We start from the raw sequence: 25,396 nt of genomic DNA on the forward strand, positions 1-25,396 counted from the left end.
CTCCAAACGGCACAAACCAGCAAACACAGCAGCTATTAAAACACACACACACACACACACACACACACACACACACAAGTATCTGTACACCAAAGCAGTGGTTTCCATCCCGTGGGACGGGGGGAAGCTGTTTTTGTAACTGCACTGACCCCCTGTTCCATTTTCTTAGCTAGAAGACGGCGGCATGCTGATTTTATCCACTTGTGTGTCACTGTGCTCGAACCAACCACTGTTAGTACTGGTATCTGGGATGAGTGGTTAAAAATAACATTTAGTGGTAAAATAACTGTTAAAAATAATGTTTAGTGGTAAAATAACTGTTAAAAATAATGTTTACTGGTAAAATAACTGTGAAAAAGAACACATACTGGTAAAATAACTGTTAAAAATAATGTTTACTGGTAAAATAACTGAAAAAGAACACATACTGGTAAAATAACTGTTAAAAATAATGTTTACTGGTAAAATAACTGTTAAAAAGAACACATACTGGTAAAATAACTGTTAAAAATAATGTTTACTGGTAAAATAACTGTTAAAAAGAACACATACTGGTAAAATAACTGTTAAAAATAATGTTTAGTGGTAAAATAACTGTTAAAAATAATGTTTAGTGGTAAAATAACTGTTAAAAATAATGTTTACTGGTAAAATAACTTAAAAATAATGTTTAGTGGTAAAATAACTGTTAAAAATAATGTTTAGTGGTAAAATAACTGTTAAAAATAATGTTTAGTGGTAAAATAACTGTTAAAAATAATGTTTAGTGGTAAAATAACTGTTAAAAATAATGTTTAATGGTAAAATAACTGTTAAAAATAATGTTTACTGGTAAAATAACTGTTAAAAATAATGTTTAGTGGTAAAATAACTGTTAAAAATAATGTTTACTGGTAAAATAACTGTTAAAAATAATGTTTAGTGTTAAAATAACTGTTAAAAATAATGTTTAGTGGTAAAATAACTGTTAAAAATGTTTACTGGTAAAATAACTGTTAAAAAGAACACATACTGGTAAAATAACTGTTAAAAATAATGTTTAGTGGTAAAATAACTGTTAAAAATAACAAATGTTATAGAATTTGCGGTAGAGATGCAAAAAAAGGCTGTTCTGGTTTGATAGCAATTATCATTAGCGAGATAGAGATCTACCAATCACACTGCACAGTGTCAATGTTCATCCATTCATTCACTGTCTGTTTTATTACTGTTTATCCTGGTCAGGGTCGCTGTGGGTCTGATTCACTGGGTAAAATGCAGAAAACACCCTGGACACCCTGGACAAGTCACCAGTCCATTACAGGGCACACACACACATTTTAAACACACACTTTTCAGTAGCTCTAGTTAACCTGACTGCATGTCTTTGGCACTCAGAATTAACTCATGCAGACACGGGGAGAACGTGCCAACTCCACACAGAAAGGACCCTGGTCCAGCTGGGTTTGAAGAGCACCCGGTCAGGCTGGAGGTACATCAGAGACTCAAACTCAGGAGTCGAGCCCAGTCGGTTTTCTTTAGGTACGGATGGTGCTAACAGTAGAGCTTATTTGTTCAAGCATTCATCAGAAGCAAACACTGCTGGGGGGGGGCACCCTTCAAACACTGAGTGCAAGGCACTATGGAAAGGACATCTGTCCATTGTAGGCCCACCTTCCCATCTTTAAAAGTATAGCAAGGTACGTACGGATATACATGACCAACAGTGTGTGTGTGTGTGTGTGTGTGTGTGTGTAACAGCCACCACATGTTCTATAACACACACATATTGACTGACACAGCTGTTTAAAAGCCTGATGAAGACGACCATGTAAACAGAGCGAGGAGGGGATGTGGGGGGTGGTGAGATGTATAGAGCGAGTGAATCCATTACTGAATGTTAAGTGTGTAATGTTTGTGAATGATATTTACCCACAAACCAACACTGAATGATGGCGGCCTGTCACGAACGTAACACGAGAAGCAGCAGTACATCTCTCATATCACTACAGGTCCTCTCGGTCCAGCCTCACCGGGCGGGTTCAGGACCAACAGAGTTTATTAGTGATTGAACCTGACACAAAAGCTATAATGAAGCATTATGACTGCACATGTCAAAGCTCTGAATATAAAACTGATTAAAAATGTGACTTTTTAAGCCTTCAAAAGCAAAAAAGCACTAATTTGACTTCACTACTTTGGTTCTAATTTATTATTATTATTATTAGTGAAATATTTTAGGTTTAGAAAACACGTGGCATTAATTATTGAGGATGGAATGGTGGCTTGGTGGGTAGCACTGTCACCTCACAGCAAGAAGGTCCTGGGTTTGATTCCCAGGTAAAGCATTCTGGGTCCTTTCTGTGTTGAGTTTGCATGTTCTCCCTATGTCTGTGTGGGTTTTCTCAGTCAGGTGTTGTGGGAATTCAAAACAACCCTTAAAGATTGACACAGACAACCGGAGTAATAGTAAAAGCAAAAAATCAATTAATTACTCAGCTGAGGACTCATCTCATAATGCAAACACTCACACATGCCTTTACAGAAGAGAAAGGTGGATACCGTCCGCCCTATCACAGTATTTATACCCCGCTTTACTGCCCCTTCAGGCTAACTCTGCTCAGCGACCCAGCTCAAGGCCGACTTTCCACACACAAACTAGTTTATCGTTTGTTTATCGTTCTACAAGAATAGTCAGCTTGATAAGGACATGGCGTACTTGCATAAGAATGCATAAGTATCAAAACTGTGTGTGCGGGGGTGCCCTTGCCAAGGTGAACATGTCTCTGGACTTCTGAAACCTTCAAAAAGTCTGAACTAAGAAAGCAGAAATTAATGAGTTTAATGTAAAGAAGTATTGAAATATAAAATTTCCAGTCACAATGGTTAACTGGAGATACGAAAAATTGCCCTCAGTGTGTGTTTGCCCTGTGATGGATGGGCGACCTGACCTATTCCTGACTCCTTCAGTTTGAAATAATATAAATAAACTATAAATAAATGAATGTATAAATGATATAATGAATGATATAAATGTATAGATTCTAATATTGCTTTCAACATTTTCTTTAGTCATTTAATCTCAACAAAGAAAAAACACCAAGTTATTCATTTATTCTGTCTATTGTTTTCTTCCTTAAAGGTCAAATAAGTCGATTTCATGTGTTTTACCTGTATAAATTGTATTACTTCAATCTGCATTTGAATGTGAGCAAGCTGCTTAATAATAATAATAATAATAATAATAATAATAATACATTTTTATTTTTGCTAATTCAGCGTACTCGGGCGTATGAGGTGTATGTACCTTTACATTTCCTTTTCCTGCTCATTGTTTTTAACTCGCTCAAAACCAAAACTAATCAAACACGACCAGCTGCAGGAGCTTCAGTACAAACACGAGCAGATCGGCTCTTTATTACGCTGCTTTTGTTCAGTTTACCACAAAATAAAACCTGTAAAGCCGGTAACATCTGCGGTCCAAACATTAAAAAAGGGGAAATAAAAGCGGCCAGTTTTAGTACCGACTGCAATAATGATAACAGGGAGGAGATATAATGACCTCAAGTGTAACGTACTTGTGAATAAACTCAATCCAGTGTTTACTAGTCCAGCACTGTACCCACTGAACTATCACTTCCCTATAAGCATGAAAGCTGCCAGGCAAGAAACAAGCCACACACACACACACACACACACACACACAGAAAGCTCGGGTGCTGCATTATTTCTGCTTAGTATTCGGACCCAGCCAGGCACTGCAGTGTAGTGGGTACGTTTGCCCTTGCAAATACACCTAAACCCTCACACCCACTCCATCACTGTGCTCTCTCTTCCCATTTCTACCTTTATCTCTCTCTCGCTCTCTCTCTCTCTGTGGTCATTTATACTGTCCAAGGTGACGGAGCGCCCTTCTCTTCGTCTCTTCGTCCTTAATCCAAGTGAGAGCAGCACTCAGAAAAAACGCCCAACATGAATTATTGTGCCAAGTCACTCTCTCTCTGTCACACACACACACACACACACACACACAAGCTGAACAAACAAGGAGCTTTAGAACACCTGGCAACCCACTTTATTTATCTAAATATAAACCCAAATATCTGCTCCCACCTGCACACACAGACAAAACAAAAACATGATTTACGATCAAACGTGAGTATTAAAGACACACGGTTCAGTTTTACTTCTGTACCTGATCAGCGGTGTGGAAAAGCTTGTTTTCCTTTTATTGATGGACCTTGTTGTTGCATATTTGTTACACTAAATGATTTCAGATCATTAAACTGAGCATAATTAAGAAACTAAGAAATAACGTGAATAAAACACATTCTGGGGCACCCAGGTGGTGCAGCGCGATATTCCGCTAGCACACCAGCGCCGAGATTCTGAACGCCACGGTTCGAAACTTGGCATTGCCTCCGCTTGGCTGGCAGTGCCTGCAGCAGACTCTAAATGACCACTGTGTCTGCAGATAGATGCGCCTGTGCAGAAAGCATAGGTAAAAAAGGGTTCCGCTAAGGACTGCATGCAGGTCGGAGGGGGCATGAGCAGCAATATAGCGGAAAACAAATTGACTAGACTAAATATATTCAGTATAAGGAACAAAGTTATCCAACACCCATATCATCTCACACATCTTTTAAACCACACAATCAAAGCCAAACTGTTCATTTAAAGTGTCTATAGGAACACAATGCGATGGTTCAATCAAGTTCATAAATAGCTCACAAAAGGTTTGAATCAAGCCCCAATCGCTCAGACTTCACCCTAACCACGGTGAAGTACAGTATCTCCAAACAGGGTAAAATTGGAAGAGAATTTACAGGGTGGCCGCCGCCTGTCAGCCTGCCAAAAATTCTTAAAGACTCAGCAAGAACTCATCCAAGGAGTCACAAAGGATTCCAGACAAACATCTAAACAACTGCAGGTTCTCGCCTCTGCTAAAGTCGATGTTTTTCCACAATACAGAAGAGACGAGACACAAATATGCACGTCTGTCATCACAAATAATGTTTGGAAGAATCCAAACTAAAACATGATTTACAATCAGAATTTATAGTGTTTTTTTCTTTATTGATTTATGCATTTTGTCCCCTTTTTTCCCAATTTAGTGTAGTCAACCCGTCTTCCGCTGCTGAGGATCCCTGATTGCGTTCGAGGAGGGTATATTGCTGCTCACGTGCCCTCCGACACAGATTCCTTTATCCACTAACCAGGGTCCTTGCACAGCATTTGAAGACCTTACCCACTTAGTTTGGTCATTTCCCCGCCCAGCAGACACACTGGCCAATTTGTGTCTGCTGCAGGCACTGCCAATTGCGCCTGTTAGATTGTGCCCAGCCGACCGGTAGCAGAGCCGAGATTCAAACCGGGGTGTCCAGAATCTCGACGGTGGTTTGCTGAATTATTGACACCCTTAAAATAACCAGTAAGACCATTCAACCCACAATGCCTGGTGCCTGTTAATAATCCATGATGAATGTATTTTGTTGTATCCTAGGGAACAAACACCAATGATACGTTATGAACGACATTCTGGAGATCTTATCAGACGAACGACAGCGTGCAGAGCTTCCAGTGGAGGTACTTCAGCTAGCACAGCGTGCTCTGATGTAAGCTGCACAGCATGAGCTTATAATAAATGCCAAAGCTCTCAGACTGCATTAAATATATGAGGTGGGTAAGCAGCAATACGGTACAGCAATTAGCCCAAGATTCCCGTCACGTTTGCTCCCTAACAGCCGTATGAACGGTGTAACGTTTCCACTGTGTGAACAGAAGCAGAACCTTGGTATTTAAACCATCAGTCCACAAGACTCTATTATTGTGTTTCTATTATTATCTCAGTTGTAGCATAGCGAGTAAAATACTAGACTAGTATTAAAAAGGTCGCTGGTTCGAGCCCCATTACTGCCAGGCTGCCACTGTTGGACCCTTGAGCAAGGCCCTTAACCTTTATTTGCTAAGACAGTGTACTGTCACAGTACTTTGGAAGCGTGTGCTAAATGCTGAAAACGTAAATGTAAATCTCTCTAAACGAGCAGTGTGACGTCAGTGCTTAAGAAACTGGATTTAAACCGACCACTGCTGAACCGCCACTGTTGGGCTCCTAAGCAAAACCCCTGACCCTCAGTTTGACCAAAAACATCGGCTAACTACCCTAAAATTATGCAGGAAATACATTCATACTAGCAGAACAATTTTCCTCCATTGCTCGCGTGAGGAGGGGGCAGTGCTGCTTATTTTGATGCTTTGCCACTCTTTTTTTTTTTGAGGTCCTCATGGCTTTCTTAAGGTACTTCTACCCTATCACCCCCTCCCAAGGTTTCCTTCTACCCCCCTCAAAACATGTGGAAAGTCTATCAGCTGCTTTTGCTTGAGTCAGGGAGTGATCGCAGAACCATTTTCCGCCATAGTCTGCCTAAGGAGGGGGCAGTGATGCTTACTGTGATGCTTTAATTTGCAGCTTTGTCACTCATTTTCATTTTGAAGTTCTGCTACAGCATCTAAAATTAATTCTAATTCAGCTTTGACTAAATAATCCTGCATTCATACCGGCAGCAACGTGACAAAGTGACCTGATGATTTCCGGGGACAGGAGGCAGCACTAATGTTGGTGACACAAAGCGGGCGGAGTCACACACGTTTGTAAAAAAAATGCAAATTAAATTCTTCTTCTTGTGTTAAACTATTACGTCTGTATTGCTCACTAGTGGTTGGCATGTAATTTGACTGTAATTCACAGTAAAATATCAATATCCGGAAGCTGCTGTGTATATACACGTCTGATTTATGAATTCTGAATTATTTAAAGGAACATAGTGAAAATAATTCTATATTGTGACACAATAAATACAGAAGAGAACATTCTGGCCGTGTATGTGTGTGCTCTGATGCTCTGATGTGAACTTATCCAGTCAGTAAAGGTTATTTATTTATATGAGCGTGTTTTATTTGTGACGGATCAAATCATTTAAACGTGCAGCTGTATTAACATCAGGATCGCTGAGTAAACATCAGCATAAGTCATGTAAGGTAGAGCTGGTATCAGGATCTGTATTTTGTTTTAGGCACGGGACTCACCGAGAGAAGGTGCTGGGTTCGATTCCCAGGTGGGGTGGTCCGGGTGCTTTCTGTGTGGAGTTTGCATGTTCACAGTACAAAGCCGTTAGGCGAGGTGAATTGGAGATACAAAATTGGCTGTGACTGTGTTTGACATTGAACCTGAACTGATGAATCATGGGTAACCTGTAACAACCTGTCCTGTCATGAATTGAACTGAAGTGTAAAACCTCACCTTAAATTCTTAATAAAACAAAATAAATAAGCTGTACTGAGCGATACCTGAGGATCAGGAATCTTGTTTGGTATTATAAATATATAATCCCGTATCTCTGGTAAATCAACCCCACAACAACATCCACACTTTTTGTCATCGTCCTTAAGGAGTTTGGACATCCCCCCAATGGCTTTGCTCAAGGTACTTCAAAGTCCCAGGTTTCCTTCTACACCCCCTCAATCCATCCCAAAAAAAACATGCGGAAAGTCTATTGGTTATCGGACAACTGGTGGACAACTCTTCCATATTCATGCCTATAAGAACACAATTTCAAACACCCATAAAGTTCTCATCTCATCTGCCTGCCTTTACTTCCATTACTGGTCATATCTTCATTAAGGTTTCGGTTAAACAAGCCCAGTTCTCACTCTGCAGTAGATTAGTTCTCAGTCCTGGGTGGATTCCTGCTTCGTACATAGTGTTTCTGATCTGAGCAGGACCCACTGGAACCCCGACCAGGATAAGCTGTTAAAAAATGCATAAATGAAAGGCCGTCCATTTGAAAAGCCGCCTGATTTCAGACGATTTGAATTATGGATTTTAATTCTGAAGCTTCTTACTGGATCTCCAGCGCTCTAATAATGTAGAAGTCGTTATTTCGGGCCCCTATGTAGTGCACGTGTACAGGGAGTAAGGAGCCATTCGGGATTGAGACTTGAATTGCTGTACGGTCCGCAGAGACTTCGGGAAGCGTGACTGCTCTTTTTTTTTAGATTTAGCAGGCCGGGCCCGAACATGGAAAGAGAGAGTGTGTGGTGAAATGATACAAGTGCAAATAATATGACACTACAGCCACACTGCCTAGGTCAGGCCTAGGTCATGTATTACAGTGTTCTGTGCTACAACTCCTGGAACCAAAAAAGATCAAGAAGTGATTATGGACCTCAAAAGTCACCTGACCTCATGTACCTCCAAAGTCACCTGACCTCATGTACCTCCAGAGTCACCTGACCTCAAAGACCTCAAAAGTCCCCTGACCTTATGTACCTCCAGAGTCACCTGACCTCATGGATTTTAAAAGTCACCTGACCTCATGGACCTCCAAAATCACCTGAACTTCATGTACCTCTAAAATCACCTGACCTAATGGACCTTAAAAGTCACCTGATCTAATAGACCTTGAAAATCACCTGACCTAATATACCTCCAAAATCACCTGACCTAATATACCTCCAAAATCACCTGACCTAATATACCTCCAAAATCACCTGACCTGAAGTTAGAGTTTAGCTAACTAACGACCCCATGAACTGCTGTTTTTACTTCTTTTTGGGGGGGGTCCAAGTATTAATTAGGAGGGTCAGACCTCCCAAATTCCCCCCGTAATTCTGAACATGCCTTAATCACTGAGCTGCCACTGATCTCATGAGTAAATAGAATCATTTTTACTCCTGGTGTATGAGGGTATAAGATATCAGTCATGGACGGTTCTGTGGGAGCGAGTGGAGACAGTCGAGGCAGGAAGGAAGGAAGGAAGGGGGGTAGCTGTGCGGTTTTGTCTTGCATTTAATTGTGCAGGTTCAGTTTACAGGCTTTTGGCAGCGTGTTCTCTGTTCTCCTCGGGAATGTAGCGCAGCCAGGTTTACAGTAATAGCTCATCAGCCAATCAGCGGTCAGCAGCATCGGGATGAAATTTTGAGTTTGGGAGGGTTTAAGGAACTGAAACAGCACGGCTGGGAAAAAAATGAAAGAAATGAAGGTGAGGATGAGGAGAGCCGGCAGGTGAAACACAGAGGTCAGAAGCGAAGGGAACAAATGATGTAATAAACACCGTCATCACCGCCACTGCAGTACGCCACAATAGAATCCCTGGGCAAGCTAATTCACACCTAATGTGCTAAACAAACTCATTGTCCGCCCGCGTGCTGGTCCAAAAAACATGCCAGGCGTTCATTAATCACCGTAGGTGTTGGTTTAACACCAGGAATTTTGCTGCGCTTTAAAAATTCCATCGCACACCTTTATGCGTGCCCGCTTCCCCTCTCAGGGAACAAATCGGTGACACAGGGAACAGTGCGGACGAAACTGCTGCATCCGCCGAGCTAAAAAGCCTCGCTCGCTGAAAGGAGGGGGGCAGGGAGACCTGCATGGCGCAGAACGGGGTAGCATTCTCGCCTCACGTCTTCTTGCTAATCTCCCCCGCTATATTTAGACGACGGTACAGGGGGGAAAGTAGCGAGAGCGAGAGCTAACGTCGATACAAGACCTTCAGAAAAACGGCTAGCGGAAACGTACAGTGATTAAGCCCGCGGCTCATGGCTGAATCCCGTCCGTATGAGCCGGACGCCCGATCACGTTTCATCTGGGAAATTCATGTTATGAAGAACGGTGTCAGGGAGCGCCGGAAGCCGGCGTGCACGCAGGATGTGATAAAATAAGCGTGTAAACGCGGCTCTGTGTGTCGTACACACCTCCCGGATCGGTGATAAACCCGACCTCATGATGAGGCGACGGGTGACGGAGCTCGTGCCTGCTTTTACAGTCACAACGCCATTTTTAAACAAAAAAAAAAAAACCCTCAGGCTCCGAGGCACTGAGGTTATTTTCCGCACCGGCATTCTCGATTCACCGCTGCTGAACGTCCCCAACAGCTGGAGGGACGCGGCACAGACGAGGAAAAGACACTTATAGAGCAGCGGGGTACACAAACCATGTCAAATACAACAACAAAGGACCGTTCTTACACCGCTCAGTCATTCATTTTCACTAATCCTGGTCAGGGTTGCAGTGCGTCAACAAACACAGCAGTAATACATCCTGGACAGTCACTCATTCACTCACTCATACACTCATTCATTCATTCATTCACTCACCCACTTATTCACTCACAAGCTCATTTACTCACTCTTTTACTCATTCACTCACTCATTCACAGCAAAGCTTTGATAGAAGAAAAAAAAACACCTACATCTAAAAAGCACAACAGGCGGGTTGGTGCTGAAATTTCAGCACCGAGCAGCACTGGACAGCAGCGTGTCCGGCTTGTCCAGGAATTAATGAAAAAAATTAGCTGGTTCTTTACCTCCAGACTGTAGATCTGGGTTATTTACTGCTTTAACTAATGTGATTCAGCTCCAGACAGATAAATAAATAAATCGCTCATTCTTAATATACCGGATCTGGTCAGACAGGCCTAACAAGGTAAATACTTCCAAGTATTTATTTAAAGCACCTCGTGGACCTGGCTCGTAACTCTGGTGTTTATTTTAAACACTTTGGTGCTTTAAATGCAAATAAATCACAATTAAACTTACTGATAAAAACATTTTTTATGAAAAGTTACATATAATAAGTTATAAAAGCATGTATGTTATATAATAGTCTTTTCTTTATGAAATATATTATTTAAACTATATTATTGTTTGAAAATGTGTTTTTTGCCGCTTTATCCTGGTCAGGGTCTGTGGTAGGTCCCCGAAATCACTGATGCTCATTCAGACAAAAGAACATTTGTGAGGTCGAGCACAGATTTTTGATCGGAAGGTCCGGACTGGACTCCCTCCACGTCAAACCGGGTAGAGCATGTCCATACGGACCTGAACTCAATGACTAGAAGGGGTGTTCACATACTTTTGAATATATATTCTACTTCATTGGCACTTGTGATGTCAATGTTTCAGTCCGGTCCTGAATTATTGTGCTAAATAATTCTGTTATAGTTCAGTAAGACCTAAACAGTCTGGATTTAAGTTGGCAAGAAGCGAGGACCTCTGATAAACAAACTGTAGCCGAGTCGACCTGAGGTGAAGCTCCGGGGACTGACATTAATTAATGGCTTTTTACCCCTCTGGAGAAATTTGGCAGCGAGAACAAAGCGGCTTTCTAAGTATAATGTATAGCGGGTTTATTTTATCTCCGTGCTGTTGCTTAGAAACGCCGCGAGTGCATTCCGCAGGTCCGTCGGACGGTCGTTCATCCGTAGCGAAGGACGGTGGTTGTACTCGGACGGTCAGTTCTGCCGCATGCTTGTTGACCGCACGTTCAGCATATCTAACATTCGATTGGCTGCGGGGACGGAAGGAAATGGTTCTGACAGTGATAATCGAGAGCAGAAGTGCTCGCGCAGCAGGCGGGAGAGTGACGACGGCGATAAAACATTACGCTGCATTATTTTAATGGCGGCTCATTCGCTGCTGATTATTTCTTTTATTACCTTCGACTGATTATCGGGGACGAGAGGAAATGATGCCAACGTGGGACGAACGCCAACGTTTAGCTTCATCAATTCAGCACCAGTTCTGCATGTCGGGGAAAATCGGCACGTTTTTGGTCCAAATTGTTCCTCAGGTGCTTCGTTTAGAATTTAATAAGATTTAATAAAGCAAAAGCTTAAAAAATCCAACATTAAACCATAATTATAATCAATATAACAGATTCTCTCACATGCTTCACTATTCTAATAACTAATCAATAAATATGGGCAAGCCGTAGCCGAGTGGTTAAGGTACAGGATTAGTAATCAGAAGGTTGCTGGTTCAAGCCCCACCACTGCCAGGTTGCTGCTGTTAGACCCCTTAACCCTCAACTGCTCAGACTGTAACGTAAGTCGCTTTTGATAAAGGTGTTTGCTAAATGCTGAAAATGTAAATAGATTAATAGATTTAATATCTGTGTACATTCATTCAGTCAGTCATTGTCTCTTTTACTACCGCTTTATCCTGGTCAGGGTCGCAGTGGGATATCTGTGTATATGCTATAGCTTAATAGAAAATAAGATGTAGTTATTTATTAGGATTTTAACGTCAGCTCCAATTCACCTCACTCGCACGTCTTTGGACCTTGGGAGGAAACCCACGCAGACACGGGGAGAACATGCAAACTGCACACAGAAACCACCCGGACCGCTCCACCTGGGAATCGAACCCAGGACCTTCCTGCTGTGAGCCACCGTGCCACCCAATATAAAATAAGAAACATGACATTTAAAAGTGATTAGACTGATTAAAAGGTATAGGGCCAAAAGTATTTGGACACCTGAGCATGAGCTTGTCGGACATCCCATTGCAAAAATGGTCACTGTTGAGCAAGGCCCTTAACCCTGTCTGGTCCAGGGACACCGTAAAATGACTGTGCTGCACTATGCGGAAAAATAATGTCGTTGTATTGAACAGCTGTAGCCTAGTGGTTAGGGTGCTGTTCCAGTAATCACAGAATTGCTGGTTCAAGCCCCTCCAATGCCAGGTTGCCACTGTTGGCAATTAACCCTCAATTGCTTGTGTCTCTTTCTTTTAGGCATCTTTAGCCTGGCGTCCTTTCTGGTCAGCAGAATAGCAGGCAGATAGAAGGTCGGCAGAAGACATTGCAGAACTATATTATATGAACTATATTACTGGTTATAAATATGTCCATGGTAGGTCCCTGAAATCACTGACGCTCATTCAGACGAATTGTTGATTGGTAGGTCCGGCTCATCCCAAAGCCGTTCTGTGGGGTTCAGGTCCAGACTGGAATCCCTTTACGTCAAACCAGGTAGACCAAGTCCATATGGACCTGAACTCAATAATTAGGAGTGGTGTTCACATACTTTTGGATATATATTCTACTTCAGTGGCACTTGTGATGACCAAACTGTCAAGGTTCATTTACATTTTCAGCATTTAGCAGACACTTTTATCCAAAGCAACTTACAATTATCACTGAATATGAATGCATTTGAGCTACTGAGGGTTAAGGGCCTTGCTTAAGGGCCCAACAGTGGCAACTTGGTGATGGTGGGGCTTGAACCAGCAGACTTATAATTACTAGTCCAGTACCTTAACTGCGGAGCTACCCTAACCCAATATGAGTTTTAATATCTAATAATTCAGGCTGGATCAGGACTGTTCTAAGTCACGCCGGGCAGCTCTGCGATTAGCAGTCTGAGCACGTTCGTGTTCGGTCAGTGGTCAGCGCTGCAGCATCAGGATAATCGAACACCGCGCTTCCTCAGCAGAACGCTCAGAAGAGCTGAAAAGCAGGAAAGACGGACGGGTGGCAGGAAGGAAAAAAGAAGAAGGAGCCAAAAGAAGAGCTCTGGTGCTGATGGCAGTAATGCAATCCCCTTCCTGTCACGCTTCCCACGAGAGCAGCGCTCGTTTGACTTATTGCTCAGAACGCGCGGCGCTCTGATGAAATGCGCTGCGTCTGCAGGCGGCCGCGGGTCGGGGAGGTAGCACAGCCGCAGTGTGGGATTCTGAGTTAGCGTCTCAGGACGCATCAGCTACATGTAACAGTGCTACACAGTACGACACGGCGACGAGGGCTTGTTCAGTCCGGGGTGTAGTCGATTTATCAGGAAGATAAAGGGACCACACACACACACACACACACACACACACACACACACACTATACACATATATACAGTGTAGTCTGCTTGCAACCCCCCCTGCTTGCGCTGCAGCAGAAATCGGCGCTCAGTCAGCTAGTACGAACCGCCGCATTGCTACGCTATAGCACAGCATGCGAGAGAGAAAGAGGCAGCGAGAGACGGAGTGAGAGAGCACGGGACACAAAGAGAGCGAAGGCTAGAGAGAGCTGGAGAGAAAGGGAAGAGAGCAGGAGAGCAAGAAATACAGAGATGGAGCTAGAACAAAAGATCGAGTGTGCAAGAGAGATAGAGAATATGAGAGAGAGAGAATGAGAGAGAGAGAGAATGAGAGAGAGAGGACACTGAGGTTGCAGGCGATGGTGATTAGTAGCGCAGCATGAGCTTCGGTTCTGCATTTGTATTTTAGCTCACGATGAAAGAAACACACACCACACATCATCAGTCCTGTGTTTCCTGTAGAGAGTGAGAAGCGCTTTGTTACCGCCGCTGGTTTACTCCAAATTTAATAATAATAATATAATAATATAATAATAATTCTGGCTGCATGCCTGGTACACACATACCAAACATCAGAACAGTGAGCTGCCTTGCTGCCTACTGCCTACCTGATCAGCTGCCTCAGTAAAAAGGATCTAATAAGAACTGGACTCATAAGGCAGATTATTTAGACGCTCTACTTTACGTCACCGCAGTTTTACCTTACTAGCCTCAGTCCGTGTAGACCGATGGGCTGAGGCGGCACAACACCTCCCTCTGTGTACCGAAGACTCTTAAACTGTCCCTGACGAGCCTGAATTTACAAATAAACGACACTCGTATAATGACACCTTTATACAAATTAAACATCAATGAGAGTTTGTTTTCATTTGAAAAGATCTGTTGGTTGCTTCGCATTACATTCGTCCACCATATTTGTCATTTTTTGTGAGAAAAGTCATGCCGCACTGAATGCTGGGATTGCCCTCAGTGTTGAGGAAGCATCAGATGCTCCCTCGTCATTCAGTCAGATCATCACTCAGAATTGAGGTGTCTCTTTTAAGGGATGTAAGAATTTAGACATGCCCTCTTCTCAGGAGTGTAGGATGACCTACAGAGGTTTTCAGACAGACCCGTAGTGTTTGTTTGCTTGTTTATTAGAATTTTAGGGTCTTGTTTTCCACTTTTGTTCCATTTAGTTACCCATGATGTGGTTTGGTTGGGTTGAATATTCCACCCATTGGGCATTTTATTAGTATGGCCCGCTTTCCAGGCAGGGACTTTGGTCGAGCCTGGATGTTGAGGTAGATTTAGTGAACAAAACATTGTAATAAGATGATCCAGTGAGTGGCAGTTTTACAGGCTAAAACACTTTGTTAATGAAGGGTCAGAGATGGATAGCCAGAGCTGACAGAAAGGTCGAAGCCTCGAAACCTCACAAGAGTGGAAGACGACATGAAGAACACAGTGGACACAGAACTAAACAGTAAAGACTGGCTTTGCCTGGTCTGATAAATCTAGGTGTCAGGATTGGAATCTACCGACTACAGGATGAATCCATGGACCTATTGGTGGTGTAATAGTGTTTTGGCACACGCTGAGACCCATAATACATCTCGAGTCCAGACATGAGTCCTCCAGCTTTAATGGATTGGAAGACTGAAGTCGGCCGGACGATTACGGAGTCGGATCACTCTGTCCCGGAGACCTACTCACAGCCTAAACAAACCATCCTGTACCATTACGCCACCAGTAAAAACCGAGGCCAGTCAAAGTGCCCGTGCAAACTCCTGTCTACCGTGGGCATGCAGGGACAGGAACTGGACATCAGAGTTATCGCCCAGTGTCACGGGAAGATCAAACACCTCACCAAAATCTGTCAGCAGGTGAAAAACGGTTTGGAAATCACACGCTAAGCACAAGAGCGACACTGCGGCGTGTTAATGACAGCGCGTTCCCAAAACAGCTCAGGAGGGCGATGCAGGTTTTTTGGGGATGAGCTGACATCGACTGCAGGAGTCACGGTTCGTGCTGAGCAAGCATGAAAGTGACACCAGGGCTCATTGTGCTGCTGCAGGCCCCCCGCTAGCCAAAATCCAGGACGCTCTTCACCTTCACGCCCTACTGGGACAATGTGTCTTGTCACAGAGGCCAGGACCCTGCAGCACAGCCTCCCTCACAGGTCTGCAATACAATCTACGTATACTCGATGTATCTAGGTGCAGAGAAGGTCATTTCGGCAGCGTATTTAACCCCACACATGCACTATATGGCCAAAAGTATGCAGCTACCCTTCCCGTTCCAAAACCATTGGCGTTTGCGAAGTCAACTTTGGGTCTGTTTTAAAACTTGGTGAGCTGCCTCAGTAGAGAGGATCTAATAAGGCATCTGACTCATAAGACAGATTATTTAGATGCTCTACTTACAGATTATGTCACCACAGTTTTAGCTTACTAAGCTAAACACAATTAGGATCAGGCCGTTCAAACCGACGGGCTGAGGCGCCACAACCCGCTAGCACGCCAGCTAACGTCTCCCTCCGTGTACCAAAAACGGTCAAACTGTCCCTGACTTGTATAATTACATCTTTATACAAATTAAAAACCAATGAGAATGTATTTACATTTGATATAAACTCTGTTGGTTGCTCCGCATTGATTCGTGCACCATGTAATATTTTGTGAGAGAAGTTGTGCCGCACTGAATGCTGGGATTGCCTTCAGCACTGAGGAAGTGTCGGACGCTCCCCTGTTATTCAGTCAGAATAACTAACCACTTCTTTTCCACCGTACTGTCCATGCTGGTATGGCACACTGTTAACCAAACCAGGACGTTTATACTGCTAATAAAGACTGGCGTTCTTATCCTGCTAATATATTTGCATAGAGATTTAACATGTTCTTCAGTATGATGATTAAACCCAATTGGTCGAAGTCGTCTGAGCTTGTGCTTCAACCAGTACATCTGAATATACAGTGTGTATATTTATTAGGTGTGCTCGGGGGCACAGCACCCCTGAGACCTGGGTTTGAATCTGAGCGATGCTACCTGCCGGCTGGGAACCTACACAGACATGATTGGCTATGTCTAAGAGGTGGGGAATGGACACAACACTGCGATGGATTGGCATCCTGTGTTAATAATAATAAGTGTGTTTAACAGGCAGTTGTAGCCTAAAGGTTAAGGTAATGGACTAGTAATCTGAATATCGCTGGTTCAAACCCCACCACTGCCCTTGAGCAAGGCCCTTAACCCTCAATTGCTTAGACCGTGTACCGTAAGTCGCTTTGGATGAATGCTGACAATGTAAATGATTCCAGATAGAACCGGACCCACTAGGATCCTGACCAGGATAAAGCGGTTGATTGAAATGAAACTAAAATAGAAGGTTATACGTTTGATGCCCCTGTACATTCAGTTTTTTGTATCTTTCTTATTATAAATGTGAACTAAACCGTATTTATAACCTTAAACAATAAAAAAGCTCCAGGGCTCGGTTCAAAATAACAAGTGCACAAGAAAAAAGCAGTACGAGACGGAGACGGAGGAGAGGATAAGGCTGCATTAGACTGAATAATGCGAGCGGTAAAAAGCAGCCGAGGCGAGCGAGAGGGCGCGAATGCCTCCCAGCTCCCGGATGAAAGAATGTAATCAGGCGTGGGAAAGTGCTGGAGGAGACGGCGTGAGTGCCGCGGACCTGAGACGCGGAGTTAACGGACACGCAGTGCGCAACACGCGTGACATGATTCTGTACCTATACAATACGGCCAAAAGTATGTGGACACTCGGCCATGAGCTCGCTGGAGATACGATTTCCTCCCCTCTGTGGGGAAAAAGGCCTCACTCACAGTCAGCGTTCCACTTCATCCCAAAGGTGTTCAGTGGGGTTAAGATCAGACTGCTGGAATTCTATACACAAAACTTGTCAAACCATGGGCCCTCCCCAAACTGGTGGCACAAAACTGGAAACATAATGTTTATTTTATAGAACAGTGGGTACAGTGGGTAGCGCCCTTTCTGCTTGGTTTGCATGTTCTCCTCGTGTCTGTGTGGGTTTCCTCCCACAGTTCAAACACATGCAGTCAGGTTAACTGAAGAGACGATACTGAATCTGTGTGTGTGCCCTGTGATGGCCAGCCACCTGTCGGAGGTGTTTTCCTAGTGAACCAGACTCACCGCGACCCTGACCAGGACAAATTGGTGGTAAAACAGACTGAATGAATGAATGACTTTATACACTTGATAGTAATATGTGTGTCTAAAACTCGTGAACTCAGTAATTACCAGGGTTTTTTTTAATATGAACTTGTACAAATTGGTGTAAAGCATTATAAGCAGACAGAGAGAGAGAGAGAGAGAGAGAGAGACAGAGAGTGTGTGTGTGTGTGTGTGTGTGTGTGTGTGTGTGTGTGTGTGTGTGTGTGTGATAGAGAGAAAGACATTAGACAGTAAGATAGTAAAGTCTGCCAGTAAAGCTTTACTCAAATCAAGTTAGATTCTTCTACCAGCCTTTTTCTATCATGCTAAAATCCACTTACAGAGTGTGAAGAAACCCACAGTATTGATTCAGCGCTCTGTAAAAATGGTTTCCTTTTACATTTCTTCCTTCATCAAGTCAATTTAAGCACATACTTATCACACTATGAAGACATACGACAAACTAAAGGAAACATGACGAGTGCGGACGCTGTCCGACAGGTGTACGGCGTAATATTATACACGCAGCGATCTAACTCTGTACCTCTGTGTGTGGCGTGTATGTGAGAAATGCTAAGCGTGCCCAGATGAGCGCGATTTTGGATCAAGGTGGTAGAAAAAATACAGTGAAGGGGGTAAAACGGGGCAAAAACCATGAACACTGATGTACAGAGATGTGGAGGAGAACACATCAAGAGAACAGTACTGGTCTGAATGCTTGACTTGATTTTGCTGCAGTTTTTTGGGGGGTCTGCCTGACCGCTTGAAGGAAACGGTCACTGCAGGTCTGTGCTAACTTCTCCTGATGTCCTATAATATCAAAGATCAAAGATCAAACTTGGGTCAACACAGCTGTGCGACACCAACACTACTAAGAATCTGTTTTTCTTTTTCACTCGCTCATCCTTAATAAGCGCTGGTCAAGGTGGTGGGGGATCCAGTGCCTATCCTTGAAACACAGCGCGCAAGGCACCGCAGGTCTGTGCTAACTTCTCCTGACCAAACGAAGTCCTATAATATGAAGCAGTGACCATTTCTCTGATCTTCTGGGAACCATTTGAGTCTTTTAATCTAGTCTATGCGCTTAATTTCTACCAAATTTCAATGAACATGCGGCACGGTGGCGCAGTGGGTAGCGCTGTTGTCTCACAGCAAGAGGGGTTTGGGTTCAATTCCCAAGCTGGCGGTCGGGATCCTTTCTGTGTAGAGTTTGCATGTTCTCCCTGTGTCTGTGTGGGTTTCCTTTGGGAGCCCCAGTTTCCTCCCACAAGTCCCGACATGCAGTCAGGTGAATTTAAGCTACTAAATATTGACCAGTGTGTGTGTGTGTGTGTGCCGTTTGATGGACTGGCGACTGCCTTTCGCCCAATGAATCAGACCCACCACGACCCTGACCAGGATAAATAGGTGGTAAAACAGACACTGAATGAATGAACACTAAGTGAATGTGAGTCCTATAGTGTAAAAATGTCTTCAGTTATTACATTATAATATTTTGCCGTATCGCTCAGTCCTGAATTATTACGTTAAAAGAGCAGCTTTTTTGTTTTTGCTTTTGTAGTTACAACAAACCCTTAATGTCTCTTAAATAGTTCATTGAAGTGAAACAGATTAAAGACTGTTTAAAGACTGCGGGTGTTAAATATTACCCAACAAAATCAGCATCAATAAATTATCTTTCCTTAATTTCACTAATTGCTATTCTTTTTTTCCTGGTCAGGGTCATGGTGGGCCTGACTAATTTGGAAATTTCTCTGCAACATCACAAATTCACAAAACCCCGGTCTCAGGAGCTGTCCAGCACACACATTAGCTGCTGTGCTACCACGTCCCTTAAAGAAGACCATGCAGTATACAGTACAGTATATTCTGACCAGAAAACTGAAGGACCATGGACAGGGCCTCCGTCCGTCGTGATTTAGAGCAGGAAATCACCAGGTTGGGATCAAACCTGTGTAAATTGAGTCGTGTGTCACCAGCTCATCGGGTCTGAAATACTTTGGAGCATTGGTATTAATTTAGCTTCTCTAAACTGGCACTATGGTGAATCTTACAGCCGATTTCTTTCTATATTATAAACAGTATTTTAGAGTTAAGCGCACGGCACCGACTGGAGCTCGGGATCGAACCTGGACCAACTAAGCTGTGCGGCAACCTACCACTGCGACAAATCCCATAGTAAAAGTAAAAAATCCCATTTACATATCAAAAGTTACATCAAGTAAAAAACGCCCCTCCAAGTGCTGATACTCATTCACTTGTTCGTTCATCTCCAGTTAACTGCTGGCTCAGGTTGGTCAGGCTGGCAGTGGGTCCAGAGTCTGTCCTGGAAATACTGGGTGTGGGGAACCAAAGATAAGAATCTTGGTGCACCGTTCATCATGTCATCACACCCTCGCTTTCACCTGGGTGCGATTCAGAAGAGAAACCTGATCTAGGATCAAACCTGGGTAAGAAGAGCTGTTCGGCACCGCCACTCATCCTCAGGGTGGCGGTAGATCCAGTGCCTATCCTAAAAACACTGTGTGCAAGGCACCACAACATGCAACCACACACTTACTCAAACCTAGGGGCACTTTAGAGCAAAGAACCGACCCGGAATCGAACCTGGGGCAACACAGCTGTGCAACACCAACACCTACACTGCGCAAACCCCCTTTTTTCTAAAAGCAGAACTGTTAGATTAGTATGTGTGTAGTGGTATTAAGCACCCCCCTTCCACATTAAGGGTTCTTTGCTTTTTCACTCACTCATCCTCAATAAACGCTGGTCAAGGTGGTGGTGGATCCAGTGCCTATCTTTGAAACACTGTGCGCAGGGCACCACAACACGCAACCACACACATACTTACATCAATTGGCAATTTCGAGCAGAGAACCGACCCGGGATCGAACCTGGGTAAGATGAGCTGTGCAGCACCGACACTAATAAGAATCTGTTTCCTTTTTTGACTCGCTCATCCTCAATAAAAACTGGTCAAGGTGGTGGTGGATGCAGTTCCTATCCTTGAAACACTGCGCGCAAGGCACCGCAACATGCAACCACACACTTACTCACACCTAGGGGCAATTTAGAGACCTGGGATCGAACTTGGGTCAACACAGCTGTGCGACACCGACACCGACACCTACACTGCGCAAACCCCCTTTTTTCCTAATAGCATACCTGTTAGATTAGTATTTGTGTAATGGTACTAAGCACCCCCCTTCCACATTAGAGGGTTCTTTGCTTTTCACTCGCTCATCCTGAATAGTAGATGGTCAAGGTGGCGGTGGATCCAGTGCCTATCCTTGTAACACTGCGCGCAAGGCACCGCAACATGCAGCCACACACTTACTCACATATATGAACAATTTAGAGCAAAGAACCGACCCAGGATCGAACCTGGGTAAGATGAGTTGTGCAGCGCCGACACTACTAAGAATCTGTTTTTCTTTTTCACTCGCTCATCCTCAGTAAAAACTGGTCAAGGTGGCGGTGGATCCAGTGCCTATCCTTGAAACACTGCGCGCAAGGCACCGCAACACGCAACCACACGCTTACTCACACCTAGGGGCAATTTAGAGACATGGGATCGAACCTGGGCCAACACGGCTGTGCGACACCGACACCTACACTGCGCAAACCCCTAAAAGCAGAGGAGAACACGGGTGTTCCGGAGGCGCGCGTCTGCACTCACCCGTGCGTACTTGGACGAGTAGGGATCCTCGAAGAGCGCCCACAAGCGCGGCTGCCAGACGCTCCACCAGCTCGGCTTGCCGCTGTCCTCGTGCAGGCAGAGGCGCTTGAGGTCTCCGTCGGCGCCGACGCCTCCGCCGACGCCCGCCAGCGCGGGGTCGTCCTCCGGCGCGTCCGGCTCGGGGGTCTCGAAGCTGTCGAGCGCCTCCTCGGCGTCGCGGTGCTGCCGGTAGTTCATCCAGCAGCACGCCTCCACGTCCGTCTCATCGATGCCCCAGAAGGCGAGCTCCTCCTCGAAGAGCGGGCCGCACACGTCGCCCGGGCAGTGCAGCTTGCCGGTGCGGTAGTAGTTGAGGATGAAAGCGAAGGTGCTCGGGTGCCGGTCGAAGAAGAACTCGTCCGATTTGGGGTCGTAGTCGAAGTTGCTGCAGGCGTCGGGCTCGGTGAGCCACGACAGGCGCGTGCCGGGCAGCGTGCGGAGCGTGCTCCGGTAGGTCTCGTGCCGCACGCCGCCGCAGTTGATGACGATGCGCTCGCTGTCCGACGGGCAAGTCATGTCGGCGCTTGCGCATGCTTTGGCGCACGACTTGCTGCCACCTTTGCGCCCTCTGAAAGAGGAGACGCACACCGAGCTGAGCATAGAGGAGCGCGAGGAGGGGGGAGAGAGGGGGAGGAGCCTGCGCGTGAGGGGGGAGAGAGAGAGAGAGAGAGAGAGAGAGAGAGAGAGAGAGAGAGAGCATGTGTTAATACAGGGGGTCTCAGTCCTCCAAAACCACTGCAGTGTACATCATTCATACCACATATAACACACCTGTGTTCACCACATGGTCTAAAGTATCTGGACACCTGAGCATGAGCTTGTCGGACGTCCCACCCAGAGTGACCTCTGTGTGATCATTCAGACACCTTTATCCAAAGCTACATACAGTACCGCGGCTGTACACTGTCTAAGCGATTTACATTTACATTTTCGGCATTTGGCAGACGCCTTTATCCGAAGCGACTTACAGTAGTGTGATGGTATACAGTTGGAGCAATTGAGGGTTAAGGGCCTTGCTCAAGGGCCCAACAGCAGCAACCTGGCAGTGGTGGGGCTTGAACCAGCAACCTTCTAATTACTAGTCCAGTATCTTAACCACTAGGCTACAACTGCCATAAAGGGGGAAATTTAAGGTTAAGGGCCTTGCTCAAGGGCCCAACAGTGGCAACCTGGCAGTAATGAGACTTGAACCTTTCACCTTTCCAGTGACTACTGCCCTGGCTGGAACAACAGCCGTTTTTGCAACGAGGCTTCTCTCAAGACGGGACTATGCCTGTGGGAATCTGTGCCCATTCTTTTAAATGAGCGTTTGTGTACGTCTGGGCCTAAATCAATGTGAGGCTGAGGTCAGGGCTCTGTGCAGGACAATGACGTTTCTTTAAACCAAGCTGTTTTGTGCTCTGTAAGGAAAGGACCTTCCCTAAACTGTTGCTGCAAAGTATGCAATAAGGAAGCATGTCATTTTCTTTATATAATCGATTTATATCAACACCTTTATCCAAAACGATGTACAGTACCGCAACAGTATACTGTCTAAGCAATTTAAGGTTAAAGGCCTTGCTTAAGGGCCCAACAGTGCTGCCCCGACTGGAACAACAGCCGACATTCAGTCTAACAAGCATTTGTGTATAGGTTCATTCCAGAGCTGTTCAGTGAGTTTAAGGTCAGGACTCTGGACTTTAAACCGAGCTTTTCTTCATGTCTTTATAGAGCTTGTTTTGTGCTTGTTTTGTGCTTCCCTCTTGTGACCTTCCCTAAACTGTTGCTGCAAAGTATACAATAAAGTATGCCTGTGGGAATTTGTGCCCCATTTAGTCAAACTAGCATTTGTGTATGGCTGGGTCTAAATCGATGTTCCGGTTCATTCCAGAGCTTTCAAGTGAGGCTGAGGTCAGGACACTGGATTTTCTCTGTCTTTATAGAGCTTGTTTTGTGCTCTATAAGGAAAGGACCTTCCCTAAACTGTTGCTGCAAAGTATGCAAAAAGGAAGCATTGCATTTTCTTTATATAATCGGTTTATTACACCTGTTGACCTGTGATCTCTGTGTGGTCTTTCCATTTACATTTTCAGCATTTAGCAGACACCTTTATCTAAAGCTACATACAGTACTGTGACTGTACACTGTCTAAGCAATTTCAGGTTAAAGTCTAGCCTAAGTGCCCAACAGTGGCAACCTGGCAGGTGGGGCTTGAAGCAGTAACCTTCTGATTACTAGTCCAGTACCTCAACCGATAGGCTACAACTGCCCTGGCTGGAACAACAACCGTTTTTCCAATAAGGCTTCTAACCAGCCGTGAGTATGCCTGTGGGAATTTGTGTCCATTCAGTCTAACAAGCACTTGAGTGTAGGTTCATTCCAGAGCTGTTCAGTGAGTTTAAGGTCAGGACTCTTTGCAGGACACTGGATTTTCTCTGTCTTTATAGAGCTTGTTTTGTGCTCTATAAGGAAAGGACCTTCCCTAAACTGTTGCTGCAAAGTATATAATAAGTAAGCATCACATTTCCTTTATATAATCGATTTAATACACCTGCTGACCATTGAAGGGTGGCACGGTAGCTTAGTGGGTAGCACTGTCGCCTCACAGCAAGAAGGTCCTGGGTTCGATCGCCAGGAAGGGTGGTCCGGGTCCTTTCTGTGTGGAGTTTGCATGTTCTCCCCGTGTCTGTGTGGGTTTTCTCCGGGAGCTCTGGTTTCCTCCCACAATCAAAAAACATGCAGTCAGGTTGATTGGAGACACTGAATTGCCCTATAGACGAATACGTGTGTATGTGTGTCTGCCCTGCGATGGACTGGCGTCCCGTCCAGGGTGTTACTGTGTGTCTTGCGCCCATTGAAAAGCTGGGATAGGCTCCAGTTATCCTAATTAGATAAGCGGATAAGAAAATGAATGAAATGAATGAATGCTGACCATTAACCTCTGTCAGAACACGGCTTCCCACAAGATGTGAGTATGCCTGTGGGAATTTGTGCCCATTCAGTCAAATGAGCATTTGAGTACGGCTGCGCACTGATGTTGATGGTCATTACAAAGGGTGTCCATATATTTTTGTCCATATAGTACGTGTGTAGCTTTTCTTCATTCACTCCCAGAAAATAATAAACAAATAATAAACACTGTGTAGCTGAACCTTCGACTCTAAATTCTAACTACGCTTAACTACGCTTGTCGATCAACAGCAAATGTAAAACCACGTCATATCCGATGCCCAGGTGGCGCAGTAGTCTAATACGCTAGCTCACCGATACAGAATTCTGGTCGGCAGATGAACAGACCCAGTCGGCGACCCACGAATCTGTGTGAGAGGTGCAGGACGGACATCACGGGGAGCACAGCCTGGTCCTTCATACATGTTAAAGCTACTGGTCAGCCTGACAGATCCGATTATGAGTCCAGCTAGCTCTGATACTGATACTGAATCTCAGATTTCTGTTTAAAAGCCCGTTGTGACTTTAACACTGTAATATAACATGGAAATGGTTCGACTAATGCACAGGGTGAAGTGATGTATAAAAATAGCAGTGTTCTCCAGCATAGTACGGCGTGATGGAGAGGAGTGAAGCGTAATATCTGATTAAAGTGCTCCACTTCCTGTTTGGAGCGTCTGTTCTTTACTTTATCACTTACGCTTGTAGACTTCAGTGAACTTCTAGAATCTGTTTGAAATGTCCAGAATAAGAATCACCTTGGCTCGGTGGGTAGCACTGTTACCTCATGGAACTAAGGGGCCTAGGCCACCCCCTAATAAACAACCCCACTGTGTTATCCCTCCTCCACCAAACTTCACAGCTGGCACAATGCTGCCAGGCAGGTAACGTTCTCCTGGCATTCACCAAACCCACACTTGTCCATCAGACACAGAGAAGCGTGATTC

At 44.6% G+C, this 25,396-nt stretch overlaps 1 protein-coding gene across 6 annotated transcripts in view; it reads right to left on the reverse strand.

The window, feature by feature from the left end:
• The window catches only part of kcnc3a (potassium voltage-gated channel, Shaw-related subfamily, member 3a), an 87,623-nt gene extending 65,471 nt beyond the window's left edge, over positions 1-22,152 (reverse strand). For all 6 annotated transcript variants that reach the window (XM_062984848.1, XM_062984849.1, XM_062984847.1 and 3 more), the window contains exon 1: positions 21,483-22,152. In XM_062984848.1, coding sequence (XP_062840918.1) covers positions 21,483-22,121 — 639 coding nt within the window. In that variant the 5' untranslated portion in view covers positions 22,122-22,152. The remainder of the gene's footprint in view (positions 1-21,482) is intronic.
• Positions 22,153-25,396: the final 3,244 nt, after the last annotated feature.

The sequence above is a fragment of the Trichomycterus rosablanca genome, chromosome 22 (assembly GCF_030014385.1).
Source record: "Trichomycterus rosablanca isolate fTriRos1 chromosome 22, fTriRos1.hap1, whole genome shotgun sequence".
Classification (NCBI taxonomy): Eukaryota; Metazoa; Chordata; class Actinopteri; order Siluriformes; family Trichomycteridae; genus Trichomycterus; species Trichomycterus rosablanca.